The sequence below is a fragment of the Schistocerca gregaria genome, chromosome 2, assembly GCF_023897955.1.
Source record: "Schistocerca gregaria isolate iqSchGreg1 chromosome 2, iqSchGreg1.2, whole genome shotgun sequence".
NCBI classification, from domain to species: Eukaryota; Metazoa; Arthropoda; class Insecta; order Orthoptera; family Acrididae; genus Schistocerca; species Schistocerca gregaria.
This window is the reverse complement of record NC_064921.1, coordinates 354,813,239-354,831,104: the sequence shown is the minus strand read 5'-3', so window position 1 is coordinate 354,831,104 and position 17,866 is coordinate 354,813,239. Positions and strand designations below refer to the sequence as shown.

At 36.9% G+C, this 17,866-nt stretch overlaps 1 protein-coding gene across 6 annotated transcripts in view; it reads left to right on the top strand.

Annotated features, from left to right (window-relative positions):
* The window catches only part of LOC126337046 (regulating synaptic membrane exocytosis protein 2), a 1,181,006-nt gene that overhangs the window by 441,617 nt on the left and 721,523 nt on the right, over positions 1-17,866 (top strand). For 5 of the 6 annotated variants that reach the window (XR_007565036.1, XR_007565035.1, XR_007565037.1 and 2 more), the window contains one exon: positions 10,353-10,541. The exons of the other annotated variant lie outside the window; for it this stretch is intronic. Coding sequence is in view for 2 of the 5 variants with exons in the window: in XM_050001371.1 (XP_049857328.1) it covers positions 10,353-10,541 (189 nt within the window). In the remaining 3 variants the exon portion in view is untranslated. The remainder of the gene's footprint in view (positions 1-10,352; positions 10,542-17,866) is intronic. 6 annotated transcript variants of the gene reach the window in all.

Sequence of the window (17,866 nt, the reverse complement as noted above, 5' to 3'; positions counted from 1 at the left end):
ATTTTTCATGCGAAACATGCGTATCCTCATAATTCAGACATAATCCATGTTTCTTGTGAAAGAATTTATCTAATTGAAGATCAGGGGAAGAAATCAGGTTAGTTACTTTTGTCAAAATTGAAATATTACTAGAGCTCATTCAGACTGATCATATGCATCTGTTGAGAGGCTTAAAAAATAAATAAATAAATAAATAAAAATAAAAAATAAAACTGGTGAGCCCAGAGATACGAGTTTTCAAAGTTTTGCTGTAAGGGTGAAGAACCAGGTAAATTAGATTTTCTGGTGAAAGAAACAGGTAAGTCCACTGGTGACTCATCTGGCTGCCAGAGAGCAGAACAAACAGAATTATAATGCAAACTTCCCATCACAAGTAAATTGGAGGCAATGAAGATTAAAAGAAAGTGGCTGTCTGCATAGACCTTGCAAAAAGTGTATCCCCACCAAATATTGCAACCAATGATATTTATTTTAAGCAGCAACTTTTGATGTATTCATTCAATATTCATGTTATTGCAATAGTCGAATCCTTTATATATACTGAATGCAACGTGAAAAAGGCCATAAATGATGTGACATAATTTCTTCTACACCTCACCTCACCATGCCTCCATACACAGCATATGAGGAGGACTGGTCATCTGAACCAAAAAACTCTAGTAAACATGGGCTCTAACGTGCATACCAGTTTCTTAAGAGCTATGAGTGCTTTCCATTTTCAATACTATGAAACAAATTTCTTCTGCTACAAGCTCTTTGCTTTCGATATTTTGGGAGGAGGTAGTATGTACTAAAACAAGAAAAACTTGTCTAGTAAACATGGTCTCTAAAATGCATACTTTAAGAGCTATGAGCACTTGTTCTGTTGAAGGGATGTATTTCATAGTAGGGAAGAAGAACAAGTGCTTATGACTCTTATGGTATGCACTGTAGAGTCCATGTTTACTGGATGTTTTTGCTTTGAATGATCATTCCTGTCATATACATGAATATTGACCATTCCTCTTGGAACACCCTGCACATTTTGTGTTTCTGCTGGTGGTCAAAAACCTTCAACAATTTCCCCTTCATTCATTATGTAACTCTCAATCAAATTATTGGACAGAAGAAGATAAAAATTACATTCCCTATGTGTAGTGATTTGGACTTAGAGTGTGATAAAAATATTGTATTATGGAATGCAAAGGCACTGATGTAAACGTCTGAAGATTTCAAGGAAATGATTGAAGCATCCTGATGTAAGCCATCTCCTCTAAGTGTGTTCACAGTTAATCAAGAAATTGAACACACTGTTAGACTCAAATTACACTGCAAAATGCCCTTTCAAAACTCAGCCTATTAAGATAATACCATCTGAATCCAGCCACTACCATATTTTTAAACATCAAACAACTTATCACAGAGCAGTACAAACTGTGACCAGTGGGACACCATGAGAGTGTCAACCAATGGATGGTCTGCTTGAACTGCTCATACATGCTTATAATGGTATCTTTAACTTCAGAATTACTTAGTTGTCAAGTGCACAATAGTTTTGCAGTTACCTTTTTTCACTGTAATCTAACTCAAACAGTTCCATTCTTAATTCTAGATCTTCTTCCCATTTCTAGGCTAAAATATAAATATTGGCAAAGCCTGATTATGTTTTTCCTTCCTGGTGCTATGAAGTTCTCCAGTCAATTGCCCCACAGCTAAATATTCGTAATATGAGTACTGTTGCTGTATTATCACAACCAGAAATTTGTTTAGTTGCGATTATTGTGTTTGGTTGCATTTTGGGAAATTACTTCATCCTGGGAACACTCAGGATGCCAGTAATGCTGTTTCCACATTCAGTGTACCAAAGATGTTTAACGTATGAAATAAAAAGTAATCACAATTCAAGCATTAAAATCATTTTTTCTTAAGTTTCAGAAAAATTGATCTATGTGGGTCTTTCCCCCTGGCCCTTCAATTTACCTATGACCGAAACTGAACATTTTTCATAACCTGAGCATAATAATTTAACTCTTGCATTATTATTATTATTATTATTATTTTGTCTCATTGTTAACACATGAGTTATATACTAGATCTTGCCTCTGTGAGGTTGTAATAACAATAGTGTTTTCCAATGTGTTTCATTCTAGAAAATTATTCAATCCTCCAGTACGAATGCCAGCTTCCTCACATCCTACCTCATTTGTACCTGTTGCACTGATGACAAAATTACTGTTGTGCAATATTTTGCTTTCTAAATCTACATCTACTGCCATGTTTATTGTTCTTGCTCCTTGCTTGACTGTGTTACTAATTTAGATATTATAGTTTGCACCTTGTAGAATATCTCTGTGGCTATCAGCAAGCAAAAATATGTTTGTCTTTGTTGTGGATTTCTGAATATAATCGCCCATTACTTCATGCTGTTGGCAGTGTATGTTAACCTTTTTAACTGACTTTTTCAATCTGATGTTAAAAGTTCACTACATTTTGTTACCAAAAAACCACTTCTCTTGTATTCTTCTTTTGTAGACAGGCTTGTTTTTGTATCAGTATGCCCTCTACAAAGTTTGTTAGCCTTGTACTCTTTAGTACTCATCTACGGTTCTCTGTATCTGGTTTTATCCACATACATTGTTTCATTTGCTAAACATCTCCTGTCATATTCAGGACAACCATCACCCTTATCAAGGTTTGTGTGTGTGTGTGTGTGTGTGTGTGTGTGTGTGTGTGTGTGTGTGTGTGTTCGTGTTTGTGTTTCAATTTCTAGGTTAAAATATAAATATTGGCAAAGCCTGATTATGTTTTTCCTTCCTGGTGCTATGAAGTTCTCCAGCTCAAAGGTGAATTACAGTATTCTGCTTCCACAGCAGAGCACCATAACCATATTTCGAGTGGTTCTATTCACTTAAGTGTGTGCCTTCCACACAGGATTTTCCATTTACCACTTGAGTGAAACAATTAGTGAGGTATCATATTTCACCCTTTGTTATCTGCTAATGTCTCATTAAAAACTCTTATCTCTTTGTCTGCTGCAAACATGTATGCCATATGCTGTCTTGAGTGCCCACTTTTTTACTGCTATGAGAGATTTGCTGGTCTACTACCTGGCGTTAAGCTTGCTTCACCCCCTGTTGAACATAGTTGGAACACCAGCTGTGATTACATCCTGTGTTGCTCAGAGTTTTGTCATGTGCTACACAGCAAAAAATAAATTGACTATAAAAGTTATTTCCTCACCTGAAGATTCAGAGATTGAAGTCTCTCTGTAGATAAAATTATCACACTAAAACAGTGGCAGAATAGATGAAATTGTTTTTGTAGCTCAGAATAAGACCACTCTAGAATTTTTTATGTAGTTTTAGTATCCTGTGGTGAAAGCAGTATGACTTCCCACTTCATCTCAGTAACTCTGTGTTTTCTTAAGAATCTGTCCTTAATACATTATGCTCTAAATGAGTCTGTTAGTAGTTAAGCCATTGTTTTTTGATCATCTGTCATGGACTACTGTTTGATTTGGACCAGATTATACAGTTTTGTTCCCCATTACGGACATTAAAACTTGTGTAACAGTGTATTTTCATTCAGAGAAGACCCATTGTATAGCAGGTAGATAAATAAAATATACTATGTGATGTATGTGATATCACTCTTATAGAGGTGCATTCATGCGAGCTGCAATAATAACTTTTTTCCTGCATGTTTACTTAATGTGTATCATCATACCAGTTAGGCAGACTGGTTTTTAATGCCATTTGGGGTCACTAGCTTAATCCTTTCAAAGACCACATTACAGTTAAATGTTAGTAGATCCTATCATTGTGACAATTTATTTTCTTTATCACCACTATCATAAATATCACCCACAACTTTAATTCCTAAATGTGTAGAGCACATAAATCGTAGCAGTCTACCCATACCTTTTTTTTCTTTCTTTCTTTTTTTCTTTTTCTTTTTTTCATAACTTACGAAATGTGTATAAAACCCAATTAGAGAAAATTTTTGTCTTTGCAACCACAATAATGTTTCCATGGGTAACCTTGAAAAGCCAAGACTACTTTGTGCAAGAGCACATATAACAATAATTTCTTTCTTCAGTTGTGGAACATGTTGTATTACTTTCTGTACATGTCCAAATATATTTTGGCCCTCAGAATTGAAAAAAAATATTTATAAATTTAGTTTAATTGATGCGGTGTTTGTGATATTTTAATTTTTATACTCACCATTTGATACAGGTATCATAGTGTCTGAATTATCCAAGTTGTATGTTTTTTAGCACAGCATCTCTTTTGGAGAGAAGCTTAAAATTTAGCTGCTCTAAGTATCCAAAAAGCTTTACAGCTACTTAATACTATTTCCAGTGCTTTTAAAATCTGGATTCAAAATGGATAAAGTAAAAAATTAATGGTATGGTTTCAACCTATTTATCTATTTCATTTTATGCACAGTATTTTGATGACTGACCTAGCCATCTTCTTTAGTGCTGTAAGCTTTTTCTTTTGATTACTTACTGCTTTGACACCAACCAGACTGTGAAGTATTGTTGGTATCACATTAATATTTTTAGCCTAGTTCAACTCATTCAACTTTTGATGCTCATTTGTTTTTCTGAACCCATACTGTTATTCTGTGAAATGCACATTTTCTCTGCAATGTCATCTCTGATGGCTGAGATGGCTGGCATGATCTTAATAAATTTAATGCTGGATCCCAGGCCTTGTTTAAATTCAAACCTCCATCTCTATTTATTAGGTTTTTGAACATCTTTTTCAAGATCTTGTCAGTCGTCTCACCCGCCACAGCTGGAATATGCTGAGATACTGCATTTCACAGGATAACAATGCAGGCCCGGAGAAAACAGATGAAAATCAAAGCATGTAATGGGTCCCATAAATCAAAACTTGGCTATAAATAGTGGTGCAACACCAACAGTACTTCACAGTTTGGTTGGTAGTGAATACGCACAAGAATGTGGCTTGAAACATGTGAAGAAGATAGTTAAGTCAGTCATCAAACTTTTATGCATTAAATGGAGTCAACAAATCAGCTGAACACCTGAGAGAAGTAAAGGGTTATTTATGGTTATTTAGTTAAGGTTTATAATTTTTACAGATGGCTTTTGTTTTTAGTATCACTTTAAATTTGCCTTTCCTCTTAGTACCTGTCCATTAGTAATTATTCTCTGTGTAATAAATATGCAAAAATAGTATACAACAATAAGAAGGCTGTGCAGATTTGGCATTCATATTGGGTTTTTCAGTGAACTTTCTGTTTTGGGTTATCTGTACTCTTAAGAATTAGTATAGCTCTCAGATATTATTCACTTTAAATAATATTCACAAAGTGGCTTCAAATAAATCGCAGATGAACCTTAACATTGGAACACCTTCTGCTGCCAACTTTTCTTAGTTCTGTTGAATAAATTTTACAGGAATTTCGACACTGCTTCTAGACTCTTTGGATTCTGAAGAAATTTCACTCTACCTCTTGCAGAAACAACAGAATGGAGTATGATATGAACTTATTTACACAGTTGAGGACTATTATTTGGACTTCTGTTGAACATTAATCACTCTTAGCAACTTTGAAGATTTTATCCTCAATATTCCATTAGTACATTCATGATTTAGTCCTCAGTGCCATTGTGATGAAATTGTTAACATCTCAAAAATGTACTTCATTTACATAGAACATAAGGAGTTTCTACCCTCTGTCACTCCAGAGTATATCTGTTTATTTTGTTAAGAGTATATTTATCTGATTATTTTTTTTTTTAAATCAAACCTATGCATTTCTTCAACTTTTGCTATATATATATAGCCTGTAATAGATGTAAGCTTAACTACCCATATCTCTATCATAATCAAAACTGTGCTCTTGTTCTCTGTTCTCTAACTCATTTCACCCTCTCTCTCTCTCTCTCTCTCTCTCTCTCTCTCTCTCTCTCTCTCACGCACACACACACACACACACACACACACACACACACACACACACACACACACACTCACTAGACACTATCTTTAGTTTCTTCAGTTTTTATTAGGTACTGAAGTAGTTTTTTTTTCTTTTTGTCTTGCTCTAGTAGGCAGTGCCACAGGTTACCCCAAAGTTGTAACACAACATATAAATGTCATTAATGCACATAAAGCTGACTGCTGATGGAAGTTTAAATATCTGAAATATGTTGTGGAAATAAGTAGATTGAGGGGTAGCATTAAACTTCATGTTTCTTTCAAGACCAATTTCCATACATCCTTTTGAAATATCATGATTTTCAAAATAATTATGAAATTTCATTGCTTAAATGATGTTACGTTTGCACTTTCCTGCTAAGACAGTCTTGACACCCTTTTCTTGCTTTTATATCTTTTGACTTTGTTTGCTGTATTGTTTCTGATAATTGCTGGCACACTCTCTATTTCCATTGTTTTTTGTTTCTAATAGGATATCTGGCAGATGTTAATTCCTACAATATTAGAGAAGGAAAGTTGCTACTCACCATATAGTGGAGATGCTGAGTTGCAATAGGCACAACAAAAAGATTCACACAATTATAGCTTTCGGCCATTAAGGCCTTTGTCAGCAACAGACACATATACACACAGGCACACACACACACTCATGCAAACACAACTTGCACACATGTCTACAGTATCAGATAACTGAAACCACACTGCGAGCAGCAACACCAATGCGTGATGGGAATGGCAACTGTTGAGGGTAAGAAGGAGCTGGGGTGAGGAGGCGGAGGGATAGTATGGTGGGGGTGGCGGACAGTGAATTGCTGCAGTTTAGATGGAGGGCAGGAGAGAAGGAGGGGGGGGGGCATAGTGGAAAGAAGATAAATAAAAATAAATTAAAAAGATTGGGTGTGGCATTGAAATGACGGCTGTGTAATGCTGTAATGGGAACAGGGAGGGGGCTGGATGGGTGAAGACAGTGACTAATGAATATTGAGACCAGGAGGGTTATGGGAATGGAGGATGCATTGCAGGGAAAGTTCCCACCTGTGCAATTCAGAAAAGCTGATGTTGGTGGGAAGGATCCATATGGCACAGGCTGTGAAGCAGTCATTGAGATGAGAGATATCATGTTTAGCAGTGTGTTCAGCAACAGGGTGGTTCACTTGTTTATTTGGCCACAGTTTGTTGGTGGCCATTCATGCAGACAGACAGCTTGCTGGTTGTCATGCCTACATAGAATGCAGCACAGTGGTTGCAGCTTAGCTTGTAAATCACATGACTGGTTTCACACGTAGCCCTGCCTTTGATGGGACAGGTGATGTTAGTGACCGGACTGGAGTAGGTGGTGGTAGGAGGATGTATGGGATGGGTCTTGCACCTAGGTCTATTACAGGGGTATGAGCCATGAGGTAAGGGATTGGGAGCAAGGGTTGTGTAAGGATGGATGAGTATATTGCGGAAGTTTGGTGGACGGCGAATACCACTGTAGGAGGGGTGGGAAGGATAGTGGGCAGAACATTTCTCATTTCAGGGCATGACGAGAGGTAATGGAAACCTTGGCAGAGAATGTAATTCAGTTGCTGCAGTCCTGGATGGTACTGAGTTAGAAGGGCAATGCTTCTTTGTGGCCAGACTGTGGGACTTTGGGAGGTGGTGGGAGACTGAAAAGATAAGGCATGGGAGATTTGTTTTTGTACAAGGTTGGGAGGATAATTACAGCCAGTGAAGGCTTTAGTGAGACCCTCGGTATATTTTGAGAGGGAGTGCTCGTCACTGCAGATGCGACACCCATAGGTGGTTAGGCTGTAAGGAAGGGACTTCTTGGTATGGAATGGGTGGCAGCTGTCGAAGATGAGGTATTGCTAGTGGTTACTAAATTTGATATGCATGGAGGTACTGATGAAGTCATCTCTGAGGTGGAGGTCAACATCTAGGAAAGTAGCTTGTTGGGAACAGGTGAAGCAAATGGGGGAGAAGTTGTTGGCTTCTGGAGGAATGTGGATAGGGTATCCTCACCTTTAAGGCAGATAGCAAAGATGTCATCAATGAATCTGAACCAGGTGAGGGGTTTTAGGATTCTGGGTTTTTAGGAAGGATTCCTCTAGATGACCTATGAATAAGTTGACTTAGGATGGTGCCACGTGGGTGCCCATAGCTGTACCCTGGATTTGTTTCCAGGTAATGCCTTCAAGGGAGAAGTAATTGTGGGTGAGGATATAGTTGGTCACTGCTACTGGGAAGGAGGTTGTCGGTTTGGAATCCATGGGGCGTCTGAAAAGGTAGTGTTCATTTGCAATAAGGCCATGTGCTTTAGGAATGTTAGTGTACAGGGAGCTGGCATCAACAGTGACGAGCAGGGCACAGTGTGATAAAGGGACAGAAACTGTGGAGAGTCGGTGGAGGAAATGGTTGGCGTCTTTTATATAGGAGGATAGGTTCTGGGTAATAGGTTGAAAATGTTGGTTTAGATGTTAATTCCTACTATATTGTGTTAATTCCTGATAAGCTACTTATTGTTCTGTCCAAGATTCATATTTTGTTGCTTGTAGCCTTGCCTAAGCCTAGTTTCACCTTTAATACAGTCTGTTGCCATGTATTTCCATTCATTAAACTCATGAATCATTTGTAACATTTTTCCCCTCTGTGACCACTTGTCTCTTTTTTACATATTTAGGAGTTTCACATGTAAAATCATATAAATCATCTCACAACTCACACTCCTGTCATGAAAATCGCAAGTGAATGATCACTGAACATATGATATAATGATTAAACATGGCTTGTTTTGTAACTCTTAATGCAGTATTACAGCTTTTGAAACAAGTTTCCCAAAGAAATTGTATTAATTAACATCCTGCAAAAAATAACACCATATAAGGTCAACACCAATAAGTAATAGTTGTTTCCAGAATGAAATTCTCACTCTGGAGCTGAGTGTGCGCTGATTTCAAAACTTCCTGGCAGGTTAAAACTGTGTGCCAGACCAAGACTCAAACTCGGGACCTTTGCCTTTTGCAGGCAAGTGCTCTACCAACTAAGCTACCCAAGCATGACTCATGACCCGTCCTCACAATTTTACTTCTGCCAGTACCTCGTCTCCTACCTTCCAAACTTCACAGAAGTTCTCCTGCAAAACTTGCAAGACTAGCACTACTGGAAGAAAGGATATTGCAGAGTCATGGCTTAGCCACAGCCTGGGGGATGTTTCCATAATGAAATTTTCACTCTGCAGTGGAGTGTGCGCTGATTTTGAAACTTCCTGGCAGATTAAAACTGTATGTCAGACCGAGACTCGAACTTGAGACCTTTGCTATTTGTGGTCAAGTGCTCTACCAACTGAGCAACCAAACAACTCACATCCCATCCTCAAAATTTTACTTCCGCCAGTACCTTGTCTTCTACCTTCCACAGAAGTTCTCCTGCAAAACTTGCAGCACTACCACTACTAGAAGAAAGGATATTACAGTCCTGGAAGTTTTGCAGGAGTACTTCTGTGAAGTTTGGAAGGTAGGAGACGAGGTACTAGCAGAAGTAAAATTGTGAGGAGGGTTTGTGAGTCGTGCTTGGGTAGCTCAGTTGGTAGAGCACTTGCCCACAAAAGGCAAAGGTCCAGAGTTCGAGTCTTGGTCTGGCACACAGTTTTAATCTGCCAGGCAATTTCAAAATCAGTGCACACTCCACTTCAGAGTGAAAATATCATTCTGGAAACACCCCCCAGGCTGTGGCTAAGCCATGTCTCCGCAATATCCTTTCTTCCAGAAGTACTAGTCCTGCAAGTTTCGCAGGAGAACTTCTGGGAAGTTTGGAAGGTGGGAGACGAGGTACTGGCAGAAGTAAAACTGTGAGGATGGGTCATGAGTCATGTTTGGGTAGCTCAGTTGGTGGAGTACTTGCCCGCGAAAGGCAAAGGTCCCGAATTCGAGTCACGGTTCGGCACACAGTTTTAATCTGCCAAGAAGTTTCAAGTAATAGTTGTTGTTTGTTACATATAATCAGTTATAAGTATATGGAAAGTGTAAAAATGAAATAAATATGCACTCCTATTGACATGTACTAGTTTTTTACAATTGTATTGTGTACTTCATTACTGTAGTATTAGCCAACCTTGTGGGCAGAATTACAGATTATCTGTCTCATAAACTTACATCTTCCTATTTTATTTTTTATTTATTTTTCTTTTTATGATGAATATATCAGTATATGATTAGGCGTATAATAGCCTGAGTGAGTTATTAATTACATATCTTATGTGGAGATCTGTATTTTTCTTTCATTTCTTGTTTAATTCAATTATCACAAATGAATGGTTTAATCTCTGCCACTTGCAGAATTATTGTATTAAGTTGACACACAAAATTCTGTGACATTATACAATTTTTACACATATTGGTTGTTCTTTAACAGGTGATGAAGTTATAGAATGGAATGGTCGTTCCTTACAAGGGAAAAGTTTCCAGGAAGTATATGACATCATCGCAGAGTCAAAACAGGAGCCTCAAGTGGAACTTATAGTATCTCGTTCCCTAGGCAGTCGGAGAGCATCTCAAGCTCCTTGGAGGCAGGCTCACTCCTCACCCACCCCCGTCCATAAAGGTAACTGAATACATAGTACAGTTTTGCAACAGACAGCAGGAATCAGTTACATAATTCTGGAAAGCAACAGAATCAGTTCTTGGAAACTGAAGCATATTTCAGTTTGTTATAATAGGTTATCTACATTGTTGCCTTCTTTGTTTCAAAATAACATCTGTTTCTTCCACACTATTTTATATTATGTGCTTTACTTTGTACATAGTGTACTCATATAATTTTGAATTGTGTAAACAATGATCTGTGAAATTAATTTCTGCAGAACCCATTTTTAAGACATAATATCTGGTAGTATAGTAATATATGCATGTAACATTATAGTGATGAATATGATTGGTCAGGAATCACACAATCATGGATTTAATTTTTTTTCTTCGTGCATGTTTTGACACATATATGATTTTGGTGTGTTGTTATGTGTTGGATACTATTTTTCTTCATTGTACAGGTGTGTGCTGTTCATCTGAATTTTTTGATTGAACTGTGTGCTTTCTTGACAAGAAAATATGTCATTAATATTCCAGGTGTTACAGCACAGTGAGAGGTCATTGAGTTGCATCTGAGCTGTTGAAGCTATGGCTGTGTTTCTTTTTATTATGTACATATTTTTGCTATAACAATTTAATCTTTTAGTTCATGCACATGCATAATGGGAGCAACAACTTTATCTTAAGTGAAGAAAGTTATATAGTGATTTTTATTTGTTTTTCCTCACCTGCAGGTTTCAGCACCCATTGTGGTCATGTAGTCAATGTATTTTCTGTTATTTTTCTCCACTAATTTCTGATTTAGAATTCTTTTCTGTATCTTTTAGCAACAGGTTTCCATCTTCATCTGTTGTACAAGGCTGAATTTGTGTCTCTTATATCTCTCTCACATTAAAACATACATTGTATAAAATTCTTTCTTCTTCAGAGTATTCAAACTCTTCCAATTTGTAACATAATATTCTCTGTTCTATTTCCATGCAAATAATCAGACACAGTAATCTCACTACACTAGAATTGTAATCTTTTTGTTGGTAGTTTTGGTGCAATTAATACAGTTAAAGTGCATTGTTTTTTAAAACTTTTGTGCATTTCATTTTAGAATTTGTTTTCCTTTTTGGATAGAGCATAAAAAATGCAGTTAGTAAGAAATGGTTCTTTGTCATCAGTGAGAATGTTGCTCTGTTCATGTTTATAGTATTTTTATTTTTTTTTATTTTTACGTATTTAGTCAAAACAAAAACTTAATACCATAAGATACAAAGCTTAGTATAGTATGTAAAGTCATCAAATACTCATAAAGAATGTTCAGTATACTTGAATTAAGTATCATTGCAGAAGACAGACGCTACAACAGCAATTCTTGGATGGCTGCTGATAGAAGCATAGAGAGTAGAATACGTCTAAATCTCAATCAGAAATCAGTGGTTGCCTCATATGGAGCAAATACCTTTGTGTGTGTGTGTGTGGGGGGGGGGGGGGGGGGGGGGGGGGAGGGGGGGGGTTGATATATACTTCACCATGTCTGCCAAAGAAATGGGTTTTGGGGTAGTGGGGCACCATTAATTATTATAAAACCAAGGAATATGAGTCTGTTGCCTTTTATGGTTTTATTAACTGTGCTTATTTGCCTCAGTTTTTGCTGGCACATTTTTATGCCCTTCTTCTGCTGTACATATTGTTATTCAGATATTTTTGTTTAATATTTTAAATATCTACTTCAGAACCAGTATTCTAAATCTCTTCACTCATGTGTCACTGGAATGAAATCTGAGAGAGTCAGTTAAATGCATTGATATCTGAACATTATTTTGTAAATTCTTCTATGAGGCACAATTCTCTTACAACATGCTTATTGCCAGAGAGGAAGGGGGAGGGGGTGGGGGTGGGAGAGCAAGAGAAAGAGGGGGAGAGAATACTTTATGGATTATGGTTGTTAGAATTATAGCTAACAACCAATACAAAAGTGCTTGGCAAACTACATTCAGACATGAAGCAGAAAACTGAAATCTGTCAACATTTTGAAGCAAATGCAGAACTTATTACCCATTTCTCTACATTATTGGACTATCTGTACACTGAAATTGCAGACCCCCACCTAGTAAAATAAATGTATGTAACTACAGGATATGTTACGCACTTCTTTTCAATTAGTATTTACTATACTTGCACATGAATGAAATAAACTTCTTAAGTAATTCCTGAATAATTTAATATAACTTGCAAAGCAGCAGGTTCTCTGCAAATTAAAATGTTTATATACAATTATGCAAGCATGTGGAGTGCAGGTCATCACTATTACCAATAAAATAATCAAACGTTTGATTGTTGTTACATAGTGTACAAGATAACTCTGTAAAAACCATGTCTTTCCACTAAAGTATTCTTGTTGCCCACTCTACACTTCTTAAATTTTCCTTTCATGCTGAAAATTACAAAGAGCTGTAAAATGAATGGATGCATCAAAATCTGATTAATCAGTTGCTTGCTATTGGTGGCACTGGGTGACACAAATAAAGTGAAATATGTAAATGTTGTGTTATACTGTTGTGAAATGTAAATTCACATTTATTACCTCTTTTATACCTCGTTTTACATCCATTTGACACTCTTTCTGAGACAGATTTTCTATGCTTCAGTATGATATAGATCTATATCTGTATGCATACTCTGGAAGCCACAATATGGTGAGGGGCCGAAAGTACCTTGTGCCACTACTAGTATTTCCTTTCCTTTTCCACATGCAAAGAGAGTAAAGAAAGAATGACCTTCTACATGCATCTGTAAAAGTTCTAATTTCTATTATCTTTATTGTACTTATGTAAAATATATGTTGGTGGCACTAGGATAATTCTGCAGCCTGCTGAAATACTGGTTCTCTAAATTTTCTCATTAGTGTTCCCCTAAAAGGAACATTTCCTTTCCTCCAGAGATTTCCATTTGAGTTCCCAAAGAATCACCATAATACTTGTGTTTTGATCAAACCAACCAGACACAAATCTAGAAGCCAACCTATATATTACTTCAGTGTCTTCCTTTAATCTGATCTGATGGGGATTCCAAACAGTCCAGCAATACTCAATAATGGGCCACACTAGTGCTCTAGACCGTTCTCCTTTCCTACTGCAGCCCTTACATAGTCATTCTATTTCATGTAGCTTTGCAACATTATATCCAGATATTTAATAGATGTGACTGTGTCATGCAGCACACTAATGAAGCTGTATTTAAACATTACAGGACTTTTCCTATTCATCTGCATTAACTTAAATTTTTCTGATGTCGCCTTCTCATACACCACAGCACCACCAGCAAACAGGAGCAGGTTGCTGTTCACTCTATCCATTAGATCATTTATGTATGAAGAGAATAACAGCTGTCTTATCACGCATCCCTGTGGTACTCATGACAATACCCTTGTCCCTGATGTACATTTGTTGTTGAGGTCAGTGTACTTAGGAAGTCTTTGAGCCATTCTCGTATACGAGTACCTATTTCATATGCTCAAACCTTCATTAACAATTGCCAGTGTAATACTGTGTCAAACACTGTTAAGGAATCTAGAAATATTGAATCGCAGAATATCATTTGAGAAAAGTGCTGTGTTCATTTCATTTATTGTTCCTGATTTTCTCTATTTGTATCCATCCCTTGCTACCTTCACATAAAAGGAAGTTTTATCTAATTTCTTCTGTTTTTTTTTTTTTTTTTTTTTTTTTTTTTTTACATTCCGCAGTGTTTTAACATTTTACTGACTTTAAACAATAGTGTTTATCAGTTATAATATTTGTTATTAGACCAAGAATCAAAAATTTTCAGCTGAAATAGGAAGTAGACATTTAACATACTAAAGTCCATTTATTGTATTAGACATACCTACCAAATGTTTCAGTTGCATCATTAATTGCTTATTGACATGTGGTTAAACAAAGCTGTTTGTGCATTTGTTGTTATTACTAAAACATTGTAGCCACTTTTCACTGTCAGTTATTTAACGTGTAATGAAACAAATGGTGTGGAATAGACAACTTCATCTACAGTAATATACAAAGATAATTATATTTTATGCTTCGATATCTTTAATGAAAATTTATATGTGTGGTGGCACTGACAAATGGTGACACTTACTGTGCTCTGAAGGACTATGAAGTGACGACATTCAGAGCAACAAAAGATTTGAGTATCTTACCTGGTTTTGCATGTTACACTGTAAAAGAATAGTACATTATTGAGAATTTTGCCACTGTGACTATAAATTCAAGATTTTCAGAACCCATTATTGGAAATGACTTGTAACTGTTATTGAAAGAATGAAGTCCATTAATATTGACTGATAGTGACTGCTGAGCCCATTGCTAAAGAGTGGTGATGTGTGGAGACTTGTAATCATGGAGTTGGGCTTGAACTTCCAACAAATTGACGTAGTGAGGAGTGTATTTGTCAAAGGCCTCAAGGTTGTTGCTGAGACTTTCTTAAAAAATAATCAAGGCAACTCATATCATATAAATGGGAAGAAGATTTCTATCTCAGTGACAAATTTGAGGCAAATATTAAGCAACCCACCCGTGGCTAGTGGGCTAAGTTTTGGACTATAATCATCTTGAAATTATACGTTTCTTTCAGACAGGGTGTATGGATAGTGGCTCACAGCAGAAGGCTGTAAGATGACTGTAAAATTCTGTGAGTCCAAATCTTTAAGCAATTAAAATTCATAGAAAAAAGTGATATATTGACAGTGACAGTTTCAAAAGCTGATACGTAAAAGATACAAATTAGAGGTTATAGTTACTTTCTGTTAATTATAATTATTCTAAGTGATAATGTAACAGTGATGATACATACGAGACACTTGGTTCATATGCAAGTATATCAAGACTTCACTGCATTCATTTTTTGTATGTGTTATAAAACAGCTATTGTACAGCCAGAATTGTATATTACCAGGCAGAAACAGCCTTTTCTGGTTACTTCAGGAAAGTATACCAAGAACAACTAGTTCTAATCTAGTAACATTGATTATTTTGGGAATTACTTCTGGATTACTTAGTATATATAAGTTACAAGACAAACAGACAGTGTGGAATGAGCTACTGCTGCTTCTTTTATACTACTAAGTTGCTGTTTATAACTAATACTTCAAACAGTAACTAATACTTCAAATAAAGCATTACTTTACACACTCTGCTGTCAGCTGTCTGTCTCCTGACAAAGTCAAGATTTGTTTGATACAAACATTAAAGTTAGACAGAACTTACATTCCTGACTCCAGTTATTCTGATAAATTATAATAGTGGCCATGAGTAAGTATTAAAACTACCAACCACCAGCAATACCTCCACTTCGACCGCTGTCGCGTATTTCACACCAAAACGTCCCTTCCGTACAGCCTAGCCACCTGTGGCTGTTGCATCTGTAGTGACAAGAAGTCGCTCTCGAAATATACCAATGGTCTCAATGAGGCCGAAATTATTCTTGTGCGGAAACTGATCTCCCATGCCTTCTCTCTCCAGTCACCCACCATTTCCTTAAGTTCCAATGTCCAACCACAAAAGAGCATTCCCTTTGTGACTCAGTAGCATCCGCCACGGTTGTGCCCTGAAAGGAGGACTATCCTACCCACTAACCTTTCCAGCCCTCCCACATTGGTATTCTGCGATCCACCAGACCTGCACAGGATCCTCATCCTCATCCATCCCTGCTTCACCCCTGCTCCCAGCCTGTTGCCTCATGGCTCGTGTCCCTGTAAGAGATCTTTATGCAAGAACTGACTCATACATCCTCACCACCATACACTCCAGTCTGATCACAAACATCACTTATCACATCAAAGGCAGGGCTACCTGTGAAAGCAGTCATGGAATCTACAAGCTGAACTGTTGACAACTGTGCTGTGTTTTATGTGGAGATGACAACCAACAAGCAATCTGTCCGGATGAAAAGCAATCGACAAACTGGACCATCCATTTGCTGTTCTTCACTTCAGCGTCTAGTTCACAGCTTGCACCATCTGAATTCTTCCTACAAATGCCAGCTGTTCTGAAATGCACATGTGGGAACTCTCACTGTAATATATGCTACGTTCCCATAACCCCTCTAGCCTCAGCATCCATTAGCCACTGTCCCTTATCCAATTGTTCCCTTCCCTGTTCCCACTCCATCACTGCATGGTCTTCTGTTTCACTGACACATGCACAGTCTTTTAACTGCTGTCTTATCTGGTCTTCCCCTCCCCTACCCCTTCCCGTCCTCCTCTTTACCCACACCACCCAGATTGCTTCTCCCATCATGCATTGCTGCTCACAATCTGGTCTCACTGTCTAGTGTGTGTGTGTGTGTGTGTGTGTGTGTGTGTGTGTGTTTTGTCTATTTCAGAAGAAAGCATTTTAGCTTAAATTTTACTGGTTTAGCAATCCTTTTGTTGTGCCTGTGTGCGACTCAACATCACCATTGAATGGTGAGTAACAATCCATCATTTACATAACAGTGTCATTATTTTCTCCTGGATTTTTCATTGAGTTATATATCTTACAGTCAGTTATATTTAGTGTTCTTTTTTAATTCTTTTTAATCTTTATTCTTTTGTCGTCTTTTATCAGTGATCAACTCTAGTTAATCTGTTGGTTTTAATTTATCCTTATAAATGTACATTTCCAGGAGTGATTGATGAGTAAATTTTCAGTTCATTCCTATAAAGATGGAAATGTCCAGGCTACAGCTATTCTCTCTTTATTCTGAGAATTGTTTTGTTTCTTCTCAGTGTCATGGATACTGATTTTCACGACCAGGTGATATATATATTCATTTTTTTTGACAATATGTGTTCACTAAGCATGATGGTAGTTTACTTCAGATCTATTTTACATGTATCTTTGAAGTATGCAATTTGTCTTTTAAATGAGTGAGTAACTTCAACAAACTGTTCACGCAATAAGCCTTACATATATGCTCAAGGGCTATGTATTTGAGGATCAAAGCTGGTAGTTAAGAAATAATTATGAGTGTATGGCACCTTAGAACATTGGTTTTTATAACTTTTTACTTCATCATAATGACAATGAAAATTGATCATCTTTTGTTTCGAACTGGTGAGCAGTTATTCTAGCATTACTGCTTTGTAGAAGCATCCTGATCACAAACTTACAGTGTATTTGAAACTGGTATGTGTTATTAGTAAATTGTTTTTCTGAATCCTTTTCCATGGCTTCATCTTATCAGCTGCTGCTCTCCACCCCTTTTTTTATTGATCTCCATGTACAGTGATAAATTTCTAGTGTATCCTAAATTCTTGAAACTAAAGATTATTTCCAGAGAATACCAATTAATGACATTGGAATATTGATA